Source organism: Hippopotamus amphibius, chromosome X, assembly GCF_030028045.1.
Source record: "Hippopotamus amphibius kiboko isolate mHipAmp2 chromosome X, mHipAmp2.hap2, whole genome shotgun sequence".
NCBI lineage: Eukaryota > Metazoa > Chordata > Mammalia > Artiodactyla > Hippopotamidae > Hippopotamus > Hippopotamus amphibius.
In genome coordinates this window covers 71,848,727-71,867,747 of record NC_080203.1, presented here as the reverse complement: position 1 = coordinate 71,867,747, position 19,021 = coordinate 71,848,727, and the positions used below count along the sequence as shown (strand labels likewise).

Sequence of the window (19,021 nt, the reverse complement as noted above, 5' to 3'; positions counted from 1 at the left end):
GAATGGTAAAATTGATTAAAAATTGATCCAAATCCTGGTTGTCTACAACAGACTCACTTTCGATCAAAAGACACAAATAGGGTGAAAGTGAAAGAATGGTAAAAGATATTCCATGTTCATAGCAAGTAAGAAGGCTGGGATGACTAAACATCAGATGAATAGACTTTAAGTCAAAAACAATTACAAAAAGCAAAAAATTATATATTGATAGAAGAGTCAATTAATCAAGGAGATATAACAATCATAAACATAAATGCACCAAAAACAGAGTCCCACAATATATGAAGCAAAAACTGACAGAATTGGAAAGAGAAATAGACTGTTCTACAATAACAGCTTTGGAGACACCACACCCTACTTTCAATAACGCATAGAACAAGCCAACTAAAATCAACAGGGAAACACAGAACTTGAACAACACTGTGAACCAATTCGCCCTGACAGAACACTCTGCTCAACAACAGCAGAGTACAGATTTTCTCAAGTGCATATGGAACTTTTCAAAGACAGACCACATGTTAGGGCAAAAAACAAGCCTTAGTAAATTTTTAAAGATTAAAAGCATAAAAATCAACATATCAATAAAAAAATAAAAGCAATAAAATAAAATGAAAGGTTTTACTGACATCATAAAAATAAATAAAATCATAAAAAAGTATCTTCTCTGATCACAGTGGAATGAAACCAGAAATCAATAACAGAAGGACAATGGGAAAAATGCAAATATGCATAAATTAAACAAGACACTGTTAAATAACCAATAGGTCAAATAAGAGACCACAAAGGACATTAGAAAATACCTTCAGACAAATTCGAATGAAACCAAAGAATACTAAAACTTGTGGGATTCAGCAACAGAAGTGCTAAGAGGGGACTGTGTAGTAGTAAACACACATATTAAAAAGGAAATAAGATCACAAATTAAGAACTTAACTTTACACCTTAAAGAAGTAGAAAAAGAGGAGCAAACTAAACCCAAAATAACAGGTGCAAGAAAATAATACAGATTAGAGCAGAGAGAAATAAAAGAGACACTAGAATAAGAGAAAATCAACAAAATCAAGTTTGTTCTTTGAAAAGAATAAAATCCACAAATCTTTAGTAAGACTCACTAAGAGAAAAAGACAGAGGACTGAAATTATTAAAATCTGAAATAAAAGTGGTGACATTAACTAGCAATTTTAGAGAAATAAAAATAATTATGAAAGAATACTATGAAAAACTATACAAAATGAATAGTCTAGATGAAATGGGAAAATTCCTAGAAAAACAAACCACCAGAACAGACTCATGAAGGAAAACCAACTGACTGCTAAACTAGTTAAGAACACTGAATCAGTAATCAAACTTCCAACAAAGGAAAAGGCCATATGGGCTTCCCAGGTGAATTTTACCAAATATTTAGAAAATAATTAATGCAAATTTTTCTCAAAGTCTTCTAGAAAACCTGAAGAGGAGGGAGTGGTTTCTAATTCATTCAATGAGATCAGCATTACCCTGATTCAAGATTCAGACAAATAGACTATAGGAAAACTACAGATTCTCTATGAATATAGATTCAATAATCCTAAACAGAGTACTAGCACACAAAATTCAGCAGCATATTAACAGGATTATACAAAATGTGCAAGAAGCAAATTGTCATGACAAAGGATTAGCAATGATGTCTTAAGTTTCAAACTTTTATGTAAAGGATACTTATCAATAGAATTAAAGGTAACCCACAAAATAGGGGAATATATTTGCAAATCACATATCTGATAAGAGATTGCTATCCAGAATATGTAAAGAACCCCTACAATACAAGAACAAAAAAAGCACAATTTTAAAATGTGCGAAGCACCTGAATAGTTATTTCTCCAAAGATATACAAATGGTCAACATGCACATGAAAAGATGCTCAACATCATTAGTCATTAAGGAAATGCAAATCAAAACTATACTGAAATACCACTTAACATCCATTAGGTTGGCTATTATGAAAGGGGGTAAAGAGGGGCAGGGAAGAAAGAAGATAAAAGGAAAAGAAAGGAAAAGAAAAGAAATGTTGTAAAGATATAGAGAAAATGGAACTGATATGCATTGCTGTTGGAAATGTAAAATGGTGCAGCTATTGTGGAAAACAGTGTGGTGATTCCTCAAAAAAATACATCCAGAATTACCATATGTTCCAACATTCCACTTCTGTATATATACCCAGAAGACCAGAAAGCAGGAACGTGAAGGGATATTTGTACATCAATGTTCACAGCACCATTATTCACAATACCCAAAAAGTGGAAGAAACCTAAGTATCAATCAACAGATGAATGAATAAACAAAATGTGGTGTATGTATACAATATACTATTCATCTTTAAAAAGAAATGAAATTCTGATAGTTGATATAACATGAATGAATCCTGAAAACATTCTGTCATGTGAAATAAGACAAATACTGAATGATTCCACTTATATGAGGTATGTAGAATAGACACAGTCATAGAGACAAAAACTAGGAGAGAGGTTACAAGAGACTAGGGAGAAGTGGGAATGGGAATTTATTGTTAAACGGGTGCAGAGTTTCTGTTTAGGATGTTGAAAGTCATGAAAAAGTCATGAAAAAGGATGGTGGTGATGGTTACACAACATGTGTTTCACTGAACTGTGTACTTCAAAACAGTCAAAATAGTAAAAATAAATTTAAAAACAACCCAAAGAAGCACCAAAAAAAAGAAGTCATTCCAATATGTAACAGGATACTCCAATTTACTGAAAACACTGGAATAACCTACTACCTGAAAAGAAGATTTGGGGAGGATCAACAGCGGTATATCCATTCAACAGATAAGATGTGTCACAGTTAAAGGCAGACACAACCTAAGGAGGACAGAACATTCTCCAAACATTAAGTAAAAGTAAAAAAGGCAAGTTGAAGAAACCCACAAAAATATATACAATTGAAGAAACCCACAAAAATATATACAATAGATCTGTGCATTCTATGCTATGTTAAAAGCAAATGTACACTTAAGATTGGTACATTTCATTCTAAGTAAATTTTTTACATTAGAAGAAAAATTTTAAATAAATATGAATTCCAGCTAATGATGTGCAAGCCAAAACATTTATATTAAATGAAATGATATCTGCAATTGACACTGAAATGCAGAAAAATATAATGATGGATAGAGATATTAGTAGACACATAGGAATGTAATAAACCAAGTATAGTAAAATATTAACAGAAAAATCTAGGACATGAATTTATGGGAAATCACTGTGAAATTCTGTAAACCTTGCAGTATGTTGGAACTTTTCACAGTAAAATGGTTAAAAAGAAAGATGGTGTAACTAACTATACTGTTATCACATAGAGTAGATTTCAGATGATGGAAAATTACCATAGATAAAAGGGGTCATTACTTATTGATAATGGGTCAATTCACAATAAAGACATAACAATCCTACATGTACATGTACCTAACGAAAGAGCTTCAAGAAACTATAAGAAAAATACTGAGAGAAGTGCAATGAGAAAATGACAAATCAACAATTATAGTTGGAGACCTCAACAATGGTCTCTCAATTTGAGACAAAATATCATTACAGATATGAAGGACCTGAATGTAATAAACTACCATAACCTAATAGAAATTTATAGAATATTTCACCCCACAACAGCATAATATATACATGGAACATCCAAAAAGATATATAATTTTCTGGGTGGTAAGAAAAATAGAAAAGATCTGAACAGAGTAAAAGCAAAACACAAAAAATCAAAATTCATACACTGCAGCATTTAAAACAGTACGCACAGTCAGGAATTTTATACCTTTAAATGTATATATTAAAAAAGGAGCAAGATCCAAAATCCATCTGAAGTAGCTAGTAAAAAAGCAAATTAAGGGCTTCCTAGGTGGCGCAGTGGTAAAGAATCCGCCTGCCAATGCAGGGGACACGGGTTCGAGCCCTGCCCTGGGAAGATTCCACATGCCATGGAGCAACTAAGCCCATGTGCCACAACTATAAAAAAAAAAAAAAAAGCAAATTAAACCCAAAGAAAGAGTGATAACATAAAAATAGTGTGGAAACTAATGAAACAGAAAAAGGTGAAACATAGGGGAAATCAATAAATTGAAAGTTGGTGTTTTTTAAAAGATAGTAAAATTGCTATACCTCTAGAGAGATAAATCAAGAAAAAGACATTATCAATAACAGAAATGAAAGATGAGATATCATGACAGAGCTTACGAAAAAACAAAAAAGTTAATAAGGGAATATTATGAACAACTTTACACCAACAGATTTGACTACTTAAGTGAAATGGACAGATTCCTTAAAAACAAAATTTACTAAAACAGATCTAAGGAGAAACAGTTAAACAACCCTACCTTTATTAAAGTAACCGAATCTGTTTAAAATTTTTAAAAAACTCAGACAATTTCAGACTGATAGCTTCACTGGAGAATTCTATCAAACATTTAAGAATGAAATAATATCTATCTTACGAACATTCTTTTAAGAAGACAGAGGAGATAGAAGCACTTCCCTGCTCATTTTATATGAGAACAGTATCACTGTGATAGCAAAACCAGAAAGATCTTACAAGAAAAGGAATTTACAAACAACATGCCTCCTTAACAGTGCAGCAAAACTCCTACAGAAACAATATAGCAAAAGAAATACATTACATAAAAAGAGTAATATACCATGACCAAACAAGGCATATTCTAGCAATACAAGACTAATTTTCCAGATTATCCAAACGGATACATTAAAAAGCATTTGAAAAAATTAACTATTCTTTTATAATTTAAATGAAATTAACAATAATTTTGTAAGAAATAAAATGGTTTCTATGTAGAGACAACATGACTGAATATGTAGAAAATCCTCAGAAAAGAGCTACAATTTAGCAAGGTCACAGAACACAAGGTCTTTAAATCACTTGAAATTTCATTTACCATGACATCACAAAACATAAATTACCTAGGGATAAATTTAGCAAAATATGTGCTGGTTTGTACATGAAAAGCAAAAAACACTGCTAAGAGAAATCAAAGGAGCACTAAATAAATGGAGAAATATACTATATTTATGTAAAAGTAAACAAAATATTGTTAAGCTGTCACTAATCTAAAGATCCAACACAATCCCAGTAAAAGTTCTAGGAAGATTCTTTTTAAAAATTGACAAGAAGATACTAAAACTAATAGGGAAATGCAAATAATTGAATACAACCAAAAACAACTCTAAAAAAGTAGAACAAAGTTGTATAAGTTATACTATCTGATTTCAAGACTTACTATAAGGTTACAGTAATCAAGACAGTGTGGTATTAGCTTAAGGATAAATATAAACATAAGTATCCAAATGCAACACAGTGTAGTGAGACCTTCTTGGGATCCTGATTCACACCAATTATTTTAAAAACCACTATTATGTTTGTGAGGAAAATGAAAGAATTTTGAATATTAAGTAGACATTTGATGATATTATGGAATTATTATTAAAGATTAAGTGTAATAATGGTACTGTGGTAATGTTTAAAAAGTCCTTATCTTTCAACAATATATTCTGAAGTATATATAAACAAAATATGATTTCCGAGACTTCTCCAAAATAATCTGAAGGTAAGAGAAAAGATGAAACAAAATTGGCAATGTGTTAGTAATTGTTGAAGCTCGGTAATGAACACATGGAGATTTATAACACTATTCCTTCTGCCTGTAAATGTACTTAAAATTTTTTACAATGAAAAGTTTATTCAAAAAATTGAAATCCTTTATGGATTTAAGCAATAATTTTCTAATATTTTTCTACCCCAGATAAAACACAATCACTCTGGTGATCATTCAATAATCTCAACTCTTTCCTCTACCTAATTATATTAATATAACCTAATGAAGATTTTTAAGTTGCATAACATATTGCTAATAGGAAAAAGTAACTGTAACTAAAACTCTGTGATTAATAAAATCCTATTCTTGAAATACTGAAGTTTATCTACGAATCTATGAAAGTCATATATTAAAAAGAAATCATAGATAAAAATTGGTTTACCTCTCTCAATTTCTCTCGCTCACGCTCCCTCTCAGCAATACGTTTTCGCCTCTCTTCCTCTTCCTTAAGAGCATTTTGTGTTTCTGTTCTTAGTTTATCATCTTTAAGAATCTTTCGAATTTTCTTTCTGCCTTTTCCAGGAGACTTGGAATCATCATTTTCATCTTCTTCTTCTTCGTCATCTTCTTCTTCATCTTCCTTATCTTCTTCTTCAGAATTACTCTATGGAATTTAAATGATCAAAAGATTAATACTATAGGGACTTCCTAGGTGGCGTAGTGTTAAGAATCCACCTGCCAATGCAGGGGACACGGGTTCAATCCTTGCTCCAGGAAGACCCCACATACCACAGAGCAACTAAGCCCGTGGACCACAACTATTGAGCCTGCACTCTAGAGTCTGTGAGCCACAACTATTAAGCCCATGTGTCACAACTACTGAAGCCCACGCACCTATATCCTGTGCTCTGCAACAAGAGAAGCCACCACAATGAGAAATCCATGCACCACAATGAATAGTAGCCCCGCTCGCCACAACTAGAGAAAGCCCGTGTGCAGCAAATGAAAACCCAATGCAGCCAATAAATAAATAAATAATTTTTTTAAAAAAAGGCTAATACTATAAAGTTTTCTAGTTTATCCATTTCATATTCCAATTAACATACCAAGAAAATGTGGGAGAAAGCATACTAAAAATCTTCAGAATTAAACTTTGTATAAAATATGAGTATTAAAAAACAACACTAAAAAGGGAGCAAAGGACTGAACAGACATTTCTCCAAAGGAGACACAGAAATATCCAATAAGCACATAAAAAGATGTTCAACATCATTTGTCAACAAGGAAATTTAAATCAAAACCACAAATGAGATACTAACTCACACCCACTAGGATGGCTATTAAAAAAAGCAACAGAAAATAATAAATGCTGGTGATAATGTAGAAAAACTGGAAGGCTGGTACATTGGGAAAACAGTGTGACAATTCCTCAAAAAGCTAAACATAGAATTACCATATGATCCAGCAATTTCACTTCTCAGATTATAACGTAAAGAATCAAAAGCAGGAACTCAAAAAGATATTTGTATACCGAAGTTCACAGCAGCATTATTCAAATTGCCAAAGGTAGAAACGACTCAAACGTCCATCAACAGATGAATGAACAAAATGTGATATATACATGCAATGGAATATTATCCAGCCTGAAAAAGGAAATTCTGACACATGCTACAACATGGATGAATCTTGAAAACATTATGTCAATGAAAGAAGCCAGACACAAAATGACAAATATTGTGTGATTCCATTTATATGAGATACCTAAAACAGGCAAATTCATAGACACAGAAATTAGAATTAGATGTTTCTAGGGGCTGCAGATAGGTGGGAATGGGAAGTTACTGTTTAATGGGTACAGAGTTCCCAATTATGAATGTAATTAAGGCCACTGAATCGTACATCAGAAATGGTTAAAAGGTTCATTAAAAACATGAACTCCCCCCAAAAGAGAATAGGATTGACAAAACATTACAGAGAACTTGTACTCTAAATAATTCTGCTTATATGTTGTACAAGAAACTTAAATTGACTACTTCAACTGTTAAAAGAAATTTATTCATGAGTCACTATGTTTTATGTCTTCAGACAGAACATTTCACATTAATTCTATAGCCCTAAGAATGTAAATAATGAATTATAACAGCTTAAAATGTCCATTTGATTCAGTTACAGAAAAGAAAAAAATTGATAATATATCAAAGTTAATATTTCTGCATAGTTATACATTCAATAAGTCAATTCTTCCACAAAGTTTAAAATGTAAATAAACAAGTAGAATTCAACTAATGAATGGAATGCAGAAGATGTAATAACACATTTACTATGGTCTACTGCACCAGTTATAATTCTAAGCACAAGGTAAATCTCATTATTTATTACCTTGTTTTCACTGGATGAATCTTCTTGAACTTTAATTCGTCGCCTTTTCTTTTTCTGTTTATAACTTCGCTGATTTTCTTCCAACTCTGCTTTCTTTGCAGACCTAAAGAAGATTCAAAATGGAAAATAAAATACTTATGATGAATTTCCTTAAGTGAATTATGTACTGTTTTAGAACTGCTTTACCTGTGTGTACATTCATTAAAAAGATAAAGGAAAAAACAAAAAGCAAAAAAAAAATCACTAGGTTCAAAAGGGAGAACATTTCATTTGAAATGCAGTGATCAAAAAGATGAAAATTAAACAAAAATAAAACAAATCCAGTGATCTACATTTTATTTTTTTTTATTTTTTTTATTTTTTTTTGGGGGGTACACCAGGTTCAATCATCTGTTTTTATACACATATCCCCGTATTCCCTCCCTTCCTTGACTCCCCCCCCTCGAGTCCCCCCCACCCTCCCTGCCCCAGTCCTCTAAGGCATCTTCCATCCTCGAGTTGGACTCCCTTTGTTATACAACAACTTCCCACTGACTATTTTACAGTTGGTAGTATATATATGTCTGTGCTACTCTCTCGCTTCATCTCAGTTTCCCCTTCACCCCCCGCCCCCTCCCATACCTCGAGTTCTCCAGTCCATTCTCTGTATCTGCATCCTTGTTCTTGTCACTGAGTTCATTTTAAGTTATTCAGGGGGGAGGTTTAGCATTAACAGTAATAAGATGGATGGAGGGTCTTTGGAAATATAAATGGCCAATACACACATGAAAAATATTCACCATTTCTTTTAAAAAAAACAAAGTAGATTATAAAAGTTAGGTATGATTTTCTTCATATCAGCTCACACAAATTAAAAAAAAAACAGTAACAACAATTTGTGGTTAGAAATGTATTTCTGCTCTTAGAAGTTGGTATAGAAAGTTACAATATCCAAGACAGTACGTTGTTCCTGACATAAACGATAGACATGCAGATCAACAGAAGGAAAATGAGTGTTAGAAATAAAACTTTATGTTTATGGTCAATTGATTTTCCACAACGGGGTCAAGACAATACAATAGGGAAAACAGTCTTTTCACAAATGGTGCTGAGACAACTGGATATCTACATGCAAAAGGATAAATTTGGACCCTTATTTTACACCATATAAAAAAATTAACTCAAAATGGATTGTAGTTCCCCTAAGATATATGTTCTAGTTAATAGATTGTTCATTGTTTTATTGTTGAAAGTGTGAGGAAATGGCTTTTTACACACTCTGCCGGGGGAAGAAAAAATTGACATTTATAAGACAGTGTGAAAATATATAAAAAAAGTCCTAAAACTGCATAACATTAACCCAACAATGTCACTTTTAGAAATTTACTCTAGTATTTAGGTATGAGAGAGGAGACAGTATGGTGGAGTGGAAGGATTTGAGCTCACCTCCTCTCATGGAAACATCAAAATCACAACTAACTGAACAACCACCAAAAAAAACACTGGAAACTACCAAAAAAAGATATTCTAAATCCGAAGACAAAGAAGCCACAATTGAGATAGTAGGAAGGGTGCTTTTGCCATATAATCAAATCCCATAGTGGCTGGGAGGGTGACCCACAAACTGGAAAATAATTATATCATAGAGGTTCTCCCACAGGAGTGAGACTTTTGAGCCCCACATCAAGCTCGCCAGCCTGGGGCTCTGATATCAGGAGGAGAAGCCCACAGAGCATCTGGCTTTGAAAGTCAGCAGGGCATGAGTGCAGGAGCTCCACAGGACTGGGAGAAACAGAGACCCCACTCTTGGAGGGTGCATACAAGGTTTCATGTACACTGGACCACAGGGCAAGGCAGTGACTCCAAAAAAGCCTGGGCCAGATGAACCTGTGGGTCTTGGAGGGTCACCTGCAGAGGCAAGGGTCAGCTATAGCTCACTATGGGGGGGCAAGGACACTGGTGGCAGGAGGCCCAAAGGAATATTCATCAACGAGAGCTCTTCCAGCTCTTCCAAAGGTTGCCATTTTGGCAACAAGACCTGGCCCCACCAAGCAGCCTGCAGGCTGCAGTGCTAGGATGCCTCAGGCCAAACAAACAACATGGTGGGAACACAGCTCCACCCATCAGCAGACAGGCTGCCTAAAGTCCTCCTGAGCCCACAGCTCACTCTAAACACACCCTCTGACATGGCCCTGCCCACCAGAGGGACAAGACCCAGCTCCACCCACCAGTAGGCAGGCATCAATCCCTTCCAAAAGGAAGCTTGCACAAGTCCATGGACCAACCTCACCCACCAAAGAGCAGACACCAGAAGCAAGAGGAACTACACTCCTGAAGCCTGCATAACAGAGAACACAAACACAGAAAGTCAGAGAAAATGAGAAGGCAGAGAAGTATGTTCCAGATGAAGGAACAAGATAAAACCCCAGAAGAACAACTAAGTGAACTGGAGATAGGCAAGAATTCAGAGTAATGATAGTAAGGATGATCCAAGATCTTGGAAAACGAATGGAGGCACAGATTGACAAGATACAAGAAATAAGTTTTAAAAAGTTAGAAGATTTAAAGAACAAACATATAAGATGAACAACACAAGAAGTGAAATAAAAATACACTAGAAGTAATAAACAGCAGAATAAATGAGGCAGAAGAATGAATAAGTGAGCTGGAGGACAGATTGGTGTAAATCACTGCCACAGAACAAAATTAAGAAAAAACAATGAAAAGAAAGGAGGACAGTCTCAGAGACCTCGGGGAAAACATTAAATGCACCAACTTTCAAATTATAGGGGTCCCAGAAGGAGACAGAAAAGGCCTGAGAAAATACCTGAAGCGATAAGAGCTGAAAACTCCCCTAATGTGTGAAAGGAAACACTCGCTCAAGTCCAGGCAGTGCAGAGAGCTCCAGGCAGGATAATCCCAAGGAGGAACATGCTGAGACACATATTAATCAAACTGACAAAAACTAAAGACAGAGAAAATATTAAAAGCAACAAGGAAAAAGCACCACATAATACACAAGGGAATCCCCATAAAGGTTATCAGCTGATTTTTCAGCAGGAACTCTGCAGGCCACAAGGGAGCAGCACTATGTATTTAAAGTGATGAAAGGGAAAAACCTACAACCAAGAATACTTTACCCAGCAAGGCTGTCATTCAGATTCCAAAGAGAAATCAAAAGCTGTACAGACAAGCAAAAGCTAAGAGAATTCAGTACAAAACCACCTTTATAACAAATCCAAAGGATCTTCTCTAAGCAGAAAAGGCCAGAATTAGAAACAAGAAAATTATGAATGGAAAAGCTCACCTGTAAAGGCGAACATACAGTAAAGGTAGGAAGTCATCCACAGACAAATATGGCATCCAAATCAGCAATCATGAGAAGAGTACAAATGCAGGATATTGGAAATGCTTTGGAAATTAAGAGACCAGAAACTGAAAACAATTTTGTATATATATATATATGGATTGCTACATCAAAACTTCATGGTAACTGCAAACCAAAAATCTACAATAGATACACACACAAAGAAGAAAAAGCAATCCAAACACAACACTAAAGATAGTCACCAAATCACAAGAGACACTGATGAAAGAAATCAAAAATGATAGAAACAGAAGATATACCATGTTCTTGGATTGGAAGAATCAATACTGTGAAAATGACTACACTACCCAAGGCAATCTACATATTCAGTGCAATCGCTATCAAAATACCAACAGCATCTTTCACAGAACCAGAACAAAAAATTTTTAAACTTGTATGGAGACACAAAAGACACTGAACAACCAAAGTAATTCTGAGAAAGAAAAGCTGGAGGAATCAGGCTCCCTGACTTCAGACTACTACTATACTACAAAGCTACAGTAATCAAAACAGTATGATACTGGCACAAAAACAGAAAAACAGATCAATGGAACCGGACAGAAAGCCCAGAAATAAACCCACGCACCTATAGTCAATTAATCTATGACAAAGAAGGCAAAAATATACAATTGATAAAAGACAGTCTCTTCAATAAGTGGGGCTGGGAAAACTGAACAGCTACACACAAAAGAATGCAATTAGAACATTCTATAACACCATGCATAAAAATAAACTCAAAATGGATTAAAGACCTAAATGTAAGACCCGATACTATAAAACTCTTAGAGGAAAACATAGGCAGAACACTCGTTGACATAAACCACAGCAATATCTTTTTGGATCCACCTCCTAGAGTAATGAAAATAAAAACAAAAGTAAACAAATGGGACCTAATTAAACCTAAAAGCTTTTGCACAGCAAAGGAAACCACAAACAAAAAGAAAAAACCCACAGAATGCAATAAAATATTTGCAAATGATGTGACCAACAAGGGATTAAACTCCAAAATATACAAACAGCTCATGCAGTGCAATAACAACAACAAAAAATAACCCAATCAAAAATATGGGCAGAACATCTAAGTAGACATTTCTCCAAAGAAGATATACAGATGGCCAAAAAGCACATAAAAAGATTCTCATCATTGCTAATTATTAGAGAAATGCATATCAAAACTACAATGAGGTATGACCTCACACCAGTGAGAATGGCCACCATTAAAAAGTCTACAAATAATAAATGCTGGAGAGGGTGTGGAGAAAAGGGAACCCTCCTAAACTGTTGGTGAGAATGTAAATTGGTGCAGCCACTATGGAAAACAGTATGGAGTGTCCTCAAAAAACTAAAAACAGAGTTACCATATGATCCATCAATTCCACTCCCGGGCATATACCCAGACAAAATACAATTCGAAAAGATACATGCACCCCTGTGTTCATAGCAACACTGTTTACCATAGCCAAGACATGGAAACAACCTAAATGTCCATCGACAGATGAGTGGCTAAAGATGTGGTTTGTGTGTGTGTGTATACACACACACACACACAATGGAATATTAGTTATAAAAAATTGAAATAATGCCATTTGCAACAACTTGGATGGACCTAGAGATTATTACACTAAGTAAAGTAAGTCAGAAAGAGAAAGACAAATACCATATGATATCCCTTATATGCGGAATCTAGAATAGGACACAAATGAACATATCTATGAAACAGAATCAGACTCACAGACATAGAGAACAGATTTGCGGTGCCCAGGGGGGAGGGAGGGGTGAAGGAGGGAAGGATTGGGAGTTTGAGATTAGCACACACAAACTATTATATATATAGGATGAATAAACAACAAGGTCCTACTGTAGAGTACAGAGAACTATATTCAATATCCTATGATAAACCATAATGGAAAGTAATATGAAAAAATATAAACATGTATAAGTGAATCATTTTGCTATACAGAAGTTAACACAACATTGTAAATTAACTATACATCAATAAAATATCTTTAAAAAGGAATAAAGAACTGAAACAAGCTACAGATGAGATAAACATTGAAAACATGCTAAATGAAAAAATCCATTTATAAAAATGATACATGTTAATGAATCTATTCATATGAAATGTTCAGAATAAGTAAATCCATACACAAATAGATTAGTTTTTGCCAGGGGATGAGAAGCAGAAAGAACAGTAAATGACTGCTAAGGGGTTTAGGCTGTTTTTATGGGATGATGGAAATTTTCTGAAATTAGATAGTGGTAGTAGATGCACAACTTTGTGAATATTCTAAAAATCCCTGTATTCTACACTTTAAAATAGTGAATTTGGGGCTATGTGAATTCTATCTCAGTGCTGTAAAATTCTCATTGTATCCTATTGTTATTTTATATTCCCCTGAAGTACAATACGTTGCTATACTCCAGGCACAACCTGGTAAGTATTCATCTATAAGAACCTCAAATACTTTAAAATTTACAAGTGCAAACACCTATGTAGATATACATATACACACTCACACAAACTGATAACTTGCTAGAAGTATCGTATTATTCTGAAGGAACTAAAAAATTTCTTAGAATGGTTATTATTATCTAAAATACTATGTAAGATGAAAACAATTTTAAATAACTAGTAATCCAGATCAGTAGCTATGTGTATTGAGAGAATAAACACATCATAATTACTATAATACTAGTAGTACTATACAAAGAGCAATAATTAGCATTCCTGGGGCACTAATTACCAAATAGGCACTATTATAAGCCCTTTACGTGTACCACCTCACTTAATGCCCACAATAATCAATAAGGTAAATAATAATGTAATCCCCCATTTTACAGATGAGGAAACTGAAGCACAGAGTAGTCATTTATACAGGAAGTAGTAAAGCCAGGAGTTAGACTGAAGTAGTTTATCTACAGAGCTTCTTACCTATTACACTACAACTTCCCACCACAGCAAAGAAATATTACAGTTAAGAGTGTTTTTGCACACTGAAAGTCTACCTAGTTTAGAACATACAATTCAACTATATATAGTATTTTACATATACTATTTTTTAAGCTCTTTATTGGAATATAATTGCTTTACACTGTTGTGCCAGTGTTTGCTGTATTTATACATATATCCCCATATCCCCTCCATCCTGCGACTCCATCCCACCCTCCCTATCCCAGCCCTCTAAGTCATCACCCATCATTGAGTTGATCTCCCTGTGTTATGCAGCAGCTTCCCACTAGCTATCTATTTTACATTTAGTAGTGTATATATGTCAATGCTACCCTCTCTCTTATTTCGTCCCAGCTTCCCCTTCGTCCCCCACCCTGTGTCCTGAAGTCCATTTTCTACATCTGCACTTTTAAATTAATAATTTTAACAATTAGTTTCAAATCAAAATGTTAAATATTTTACTTAAGTAACAGCAAACTTTTTACAAATAATTTGAGGCATGGTTATTCAGATTAATTGCTAAAATTTTGGAAAAAACAATATATTTACCTTGTTCTGGGCCGTTGTTCATCTTCAGATTCACTAACTTCTTCACTAACTCCTGATTCCTGAAAATCAGAATCTTCAGAATCTTCACTGCTCACTTGAATGAAAAATATATATTAAAAGTTATTAAATATTCCCAATAGAAATTCAATTTGCTTAATTTGCCAATAACTTCACATTAAACTCAGAGTATTGTGAGAATAATATCTATAGTATATATTATATCATATAGATTAGACCCGTCAATGACTCAAATGGTATTTATAAAAAACTTAAGTGAAATCCAACTATAGTTATAAAACTATCATTCTACATTAGAATATAAGCATTAAAAAAAAGAATATAAGCATTAATTGTATATGAATTGACAAAATGAGAAATTACCTGTCAATAAAAGAATTCTGGTTATTTAAAACAAGCAAAGTAGGCTGGCCAAGGTAGACTAAGGATGATTACAGACTCTGTCATTTATGCCAACTAAAAACTATAGACAGAATACACTAAAAAACAACCTAAGGACTGTGAAAAGGAAATAAGAGCAGGCAGATTGGGGACTGAAATCAAAATCTGAATAATGATCCCCATAAAATTGTGTATGAGTGTGAATGTCATGTTTTTTTTCCCCTCCTTTCTTTCTTGGTTTTGATAGGAAGGCCGGCTGAATTCCAAAACTATGCAGAGGGTGCTGACAGGAAAGCTCTGGAAGAATCCCACGTCTAGCCACAGCAATGGGAAAAGGGAGCTGAGCCCTGCATATCACAAGGATATAAGGTGAATCCCCAATTTTATTTTTCTCTCCAAAACTTTATTTTTCTGTATTAAAATTGCCACTAAGACACAGGCATCTAAAACCCCAGGAGAGGGACTTTCCTGGTGGTCCAGTGGTAAAGAATCTGTCCTGCAATGCAGGGCACACGGGTTCCATCCCTGGTCAGGGAACTAAGATCCCACATGCCGCAGGGCAACTAAGCCCATGCGCCACAGCTACTGAGCCCATGTACCTCAACTAGAGAGCCCATGTGCCCTGGAGCCTGCGTGCCACAACTAGAGAAGAGAAAACCCACATGCCACAACTAGAGAGAAGCCCCCCCGCTGCAGCTAAGAGCCCACATGCTGCAACGAAAGATCCCATGTGCCGCAACAAAGACCCAATGCAGCCAAAAATAAATAAAATAAAAATAATAAAATAAGGATTCCTTTAAAAAAATTAAAATGAAACCCCAGGAGAATACCCATGTCTTTCTAGCCAGAGGAAGCCAAGCAGGGAAAATACAAGATGAACCTGGACTATCTTGTGGTGCCAGAAAGTAAACCAGTGCTCAAAAAATGATGGGGATATATTCAAAGGACACATGATCCAACTTGAAGAATTTCCCAATAACAAAAGCTGGAACAATCTGAGCAACAAAATGAACAACTGGATTATAACTCATAGAATATAATAAATACCTCTCTACAAGTCCATATTAATATAAGCATTACGATAAATAAATAGGGGGAAACAACTCTTCCTAGAAGTAATGAAAGAAACTGAAAATCACCACTTAAACATACATCACAGTAAAAACTGCTCAGTTGGATACTAAAATTAGTGGGCATACCTGAGCACTGAAACTATTATGATGTTATGTATCTCAATCAAAAATGTTAAACAATAAAATACATGCTAAAAGATTTTTTAAAAATAAAATAATAAAGTAAAATAAAATAAGTGGGCATAAGTATGATGAGAAACAGGATATTTGTACTATCTCAAAGTATCTCCCCACAAGATATTCATTAAATATGAACAGAAAAATAGGGTTTTTTTTTACAGTGGAAAATCCCAGCAGACACCAACTTAAGCAACTTAATCAGGTTAACATTACCAATAATAAGACATATTGTCATCATACACCCTTGGTACGATATACCAAGAAGGATTCAATATCACTTTTGTGGTATTCTTGTCAAAATGCTTAATAATCTAAATCTAACCATGAGAAAACACTAGACAAATACATACAGAGGGACAGTCTAGAAAATAACTGATCAATAGTCTTCAAAAGTATCAAGGTCATGAAAGAAAAGACAAAGAAACTGTCACAGATTGGAGTAGATTGAGAAGACAACTGAATGCAACGTGGGATCTTAGATTGGATTCCAAAGTAAAAAAATAACACCTATGGGAAAAATAATGATAACCAAATAAAATCTACAGTTTACATCAGAGGTCAGAGGTCTGATGGTAAGTATTTTCAACTTTTATAGGTTATATGGTCTCTGTTGCAACCACTCATCTCTACTCAACTCTACCACTGTAAACACATAAAAGCAATAACTGAATAAGTATGACAGTGCTCCAATAAACCTTTACTTATAAAAACAGGCAGAAGGTCAGATTTAGCCTACAGGTGTAGTTTGCCAAACCATGGTTAAACTAATAGTATTGTATCAATGTTAATTTCCTGGTTTTGATCATTGTGCTATAGTAAGTATAAAATGGTAAATTAGGGAAGCTGGGTGAAACGTATATAGGAATTCCACACTATTTTTGCAACATTTCTATAAAATTATTTTAAGATAAAATAGTTTTAGAATATCTATCATGAGCTGACATCAGAATCAAAGGTCTGTTCTATCCGAAAAAACATAGGTAGGCATAAATAATATAAAGACTTGCTATGGGAGAAGAGGGGAAAGAGGAATTATTGTTTAGTGAGTTTCAGCTTGGGATGATGAAAGAATTCTGGAAACAGTGTTGATGGTTGCACAACAATGCAAATATATTAATGCCACTGAATTGCTTCAAAAACTTAAAAATGGTTAAAATTTTATGTTATGCATATTTTACCACAATAAAAATCAAAAAACAATAGTAAAAAAGAACTGCTAAGCAATTGGGAATTTGGGAGGACACAGGTGTCCACATACACAAACAAATCCTGTGATTAAACACAATTTTAAGCCTAGTATTAATTTTTCATCAAACATTTTATTTTGAAATTTTTCAAACCTACCAAAAATTTGAAAGAATTTTTGAATGAACAGCTCTACCCCTTCTCCTAAATTCACTTAGCACATTTGCTTTATCTCTCTCTAGTCATACACACACCCTTTTTTGCACTGAACTATTTGAAATTAAGTGCCGATATCATGACATTTAACCCTTAAGCATAAGGATACTGTCTTACATAACTAAATATCATTATAATACATAAGAAAAATAATATCAATTTTAATATCATCTACTATAAAGGCAATAATTACATTTTTGAAATTATCACCAAAATAACTTTTATAACTCTTTTCAAATTGAGGTCAAAATTAAAGTTCACATGCTACACTTGATTTAATATTATAACTAGGCTATTAGCTTTTGATTTTTCCCCATTGCCCAACATAAGTTTCCAGACAATATAGGGACACCAGAGTTTGCAAAACTTGGAAAATCATGCAACTCCAAATGTAGTATCAATCACTATGATCATAACCTATATTAGAAAAATAAATATGATAGACTCTTAGTTTACTCCCTTCTACACAAATGAACCAAAAAAACAAAACAAAACGCAGTTTGTTAATAAGTTACCCACAAAAGAGGACAGTGGTAACACAGAGGTCACAGAAAACTTGGGTTTCAATAAGGCATTTCAAATGTATTTGGCCCACTAAAGGACTCTACATTCCTGAGCTAAACCTCAAGAGGCAAAATCAATATTTCTCCTTTTGTTGAAGATGCACAGGAAATCATGCTGTTACATAGCATGCTAAATCACTTAGTTCCTTTACAGAATCTGAAAGACCAGCTTATAGTCATGCTGCAAAGAAATCTATGAGAAAAGCATTCACAAAATGAGGTACTATTATTTATTCGTTTACATGAAAATATCCATGACTTGTTAAGTATATGTGTTGATGGGGGTACCTTCCTCCCCTTTTTTAACAGATAGCTGTTGTTCCTTAGCTCTTTAAATGTTTAGGATCCCAAGATTATTTCCTTAGCCCTCTATTTGCACAACATCACAGCTCCACTGGGTAATTTCACTATTATACATATACCACAACAGTCGCACTTGACATTAACTATGGCAATATCCTCCAAATAGATTTAAAGCCTTCAGTCTCAGAGAATAACAGGCAACTAATCTGACCATATTACATCCTTGGTTGAAATCTTTCAACGGGAAAAATGAGTAGTTGTGCTGAAGTTGTG

General features: G+C 34.2%; 1 protein-coding gene across 6 annotated transcripts in view; it reads right to left on the bottom strand.

Moving 5' to 3' along the window:
- The window catches only part of ATRX (ATRX chromatin remodeler), a 308,545-nt gene that overhangs the window by 151,027 nt on the left and 138,497 nt on the right, over window positions 1-19,021 (bottom strand). For all 6 annotated transcript variants that reach the window (XM_057719184.1, XM_057719187.1, XM_057719185.1 and 3 more), the window contains 3 exons: window positions 14,830-14,923; window positions 7,985-8,087; window positions 6,048-6,269 (listed from right to left, as the gene is read on the bottom strand). In XM_057719184.1, the coding sequence (XP_057575167.1) occupies window positions 6,048-6,269; window positions 7,985-8,087; window positions 14,830-14,923 (419 nt within the window). The remainder of the gene's footprint in view (window positions 1-6,047; window positions 6,270-7,984; window positions 8,088-14,829; window positions 14,924-19,021) is intronic.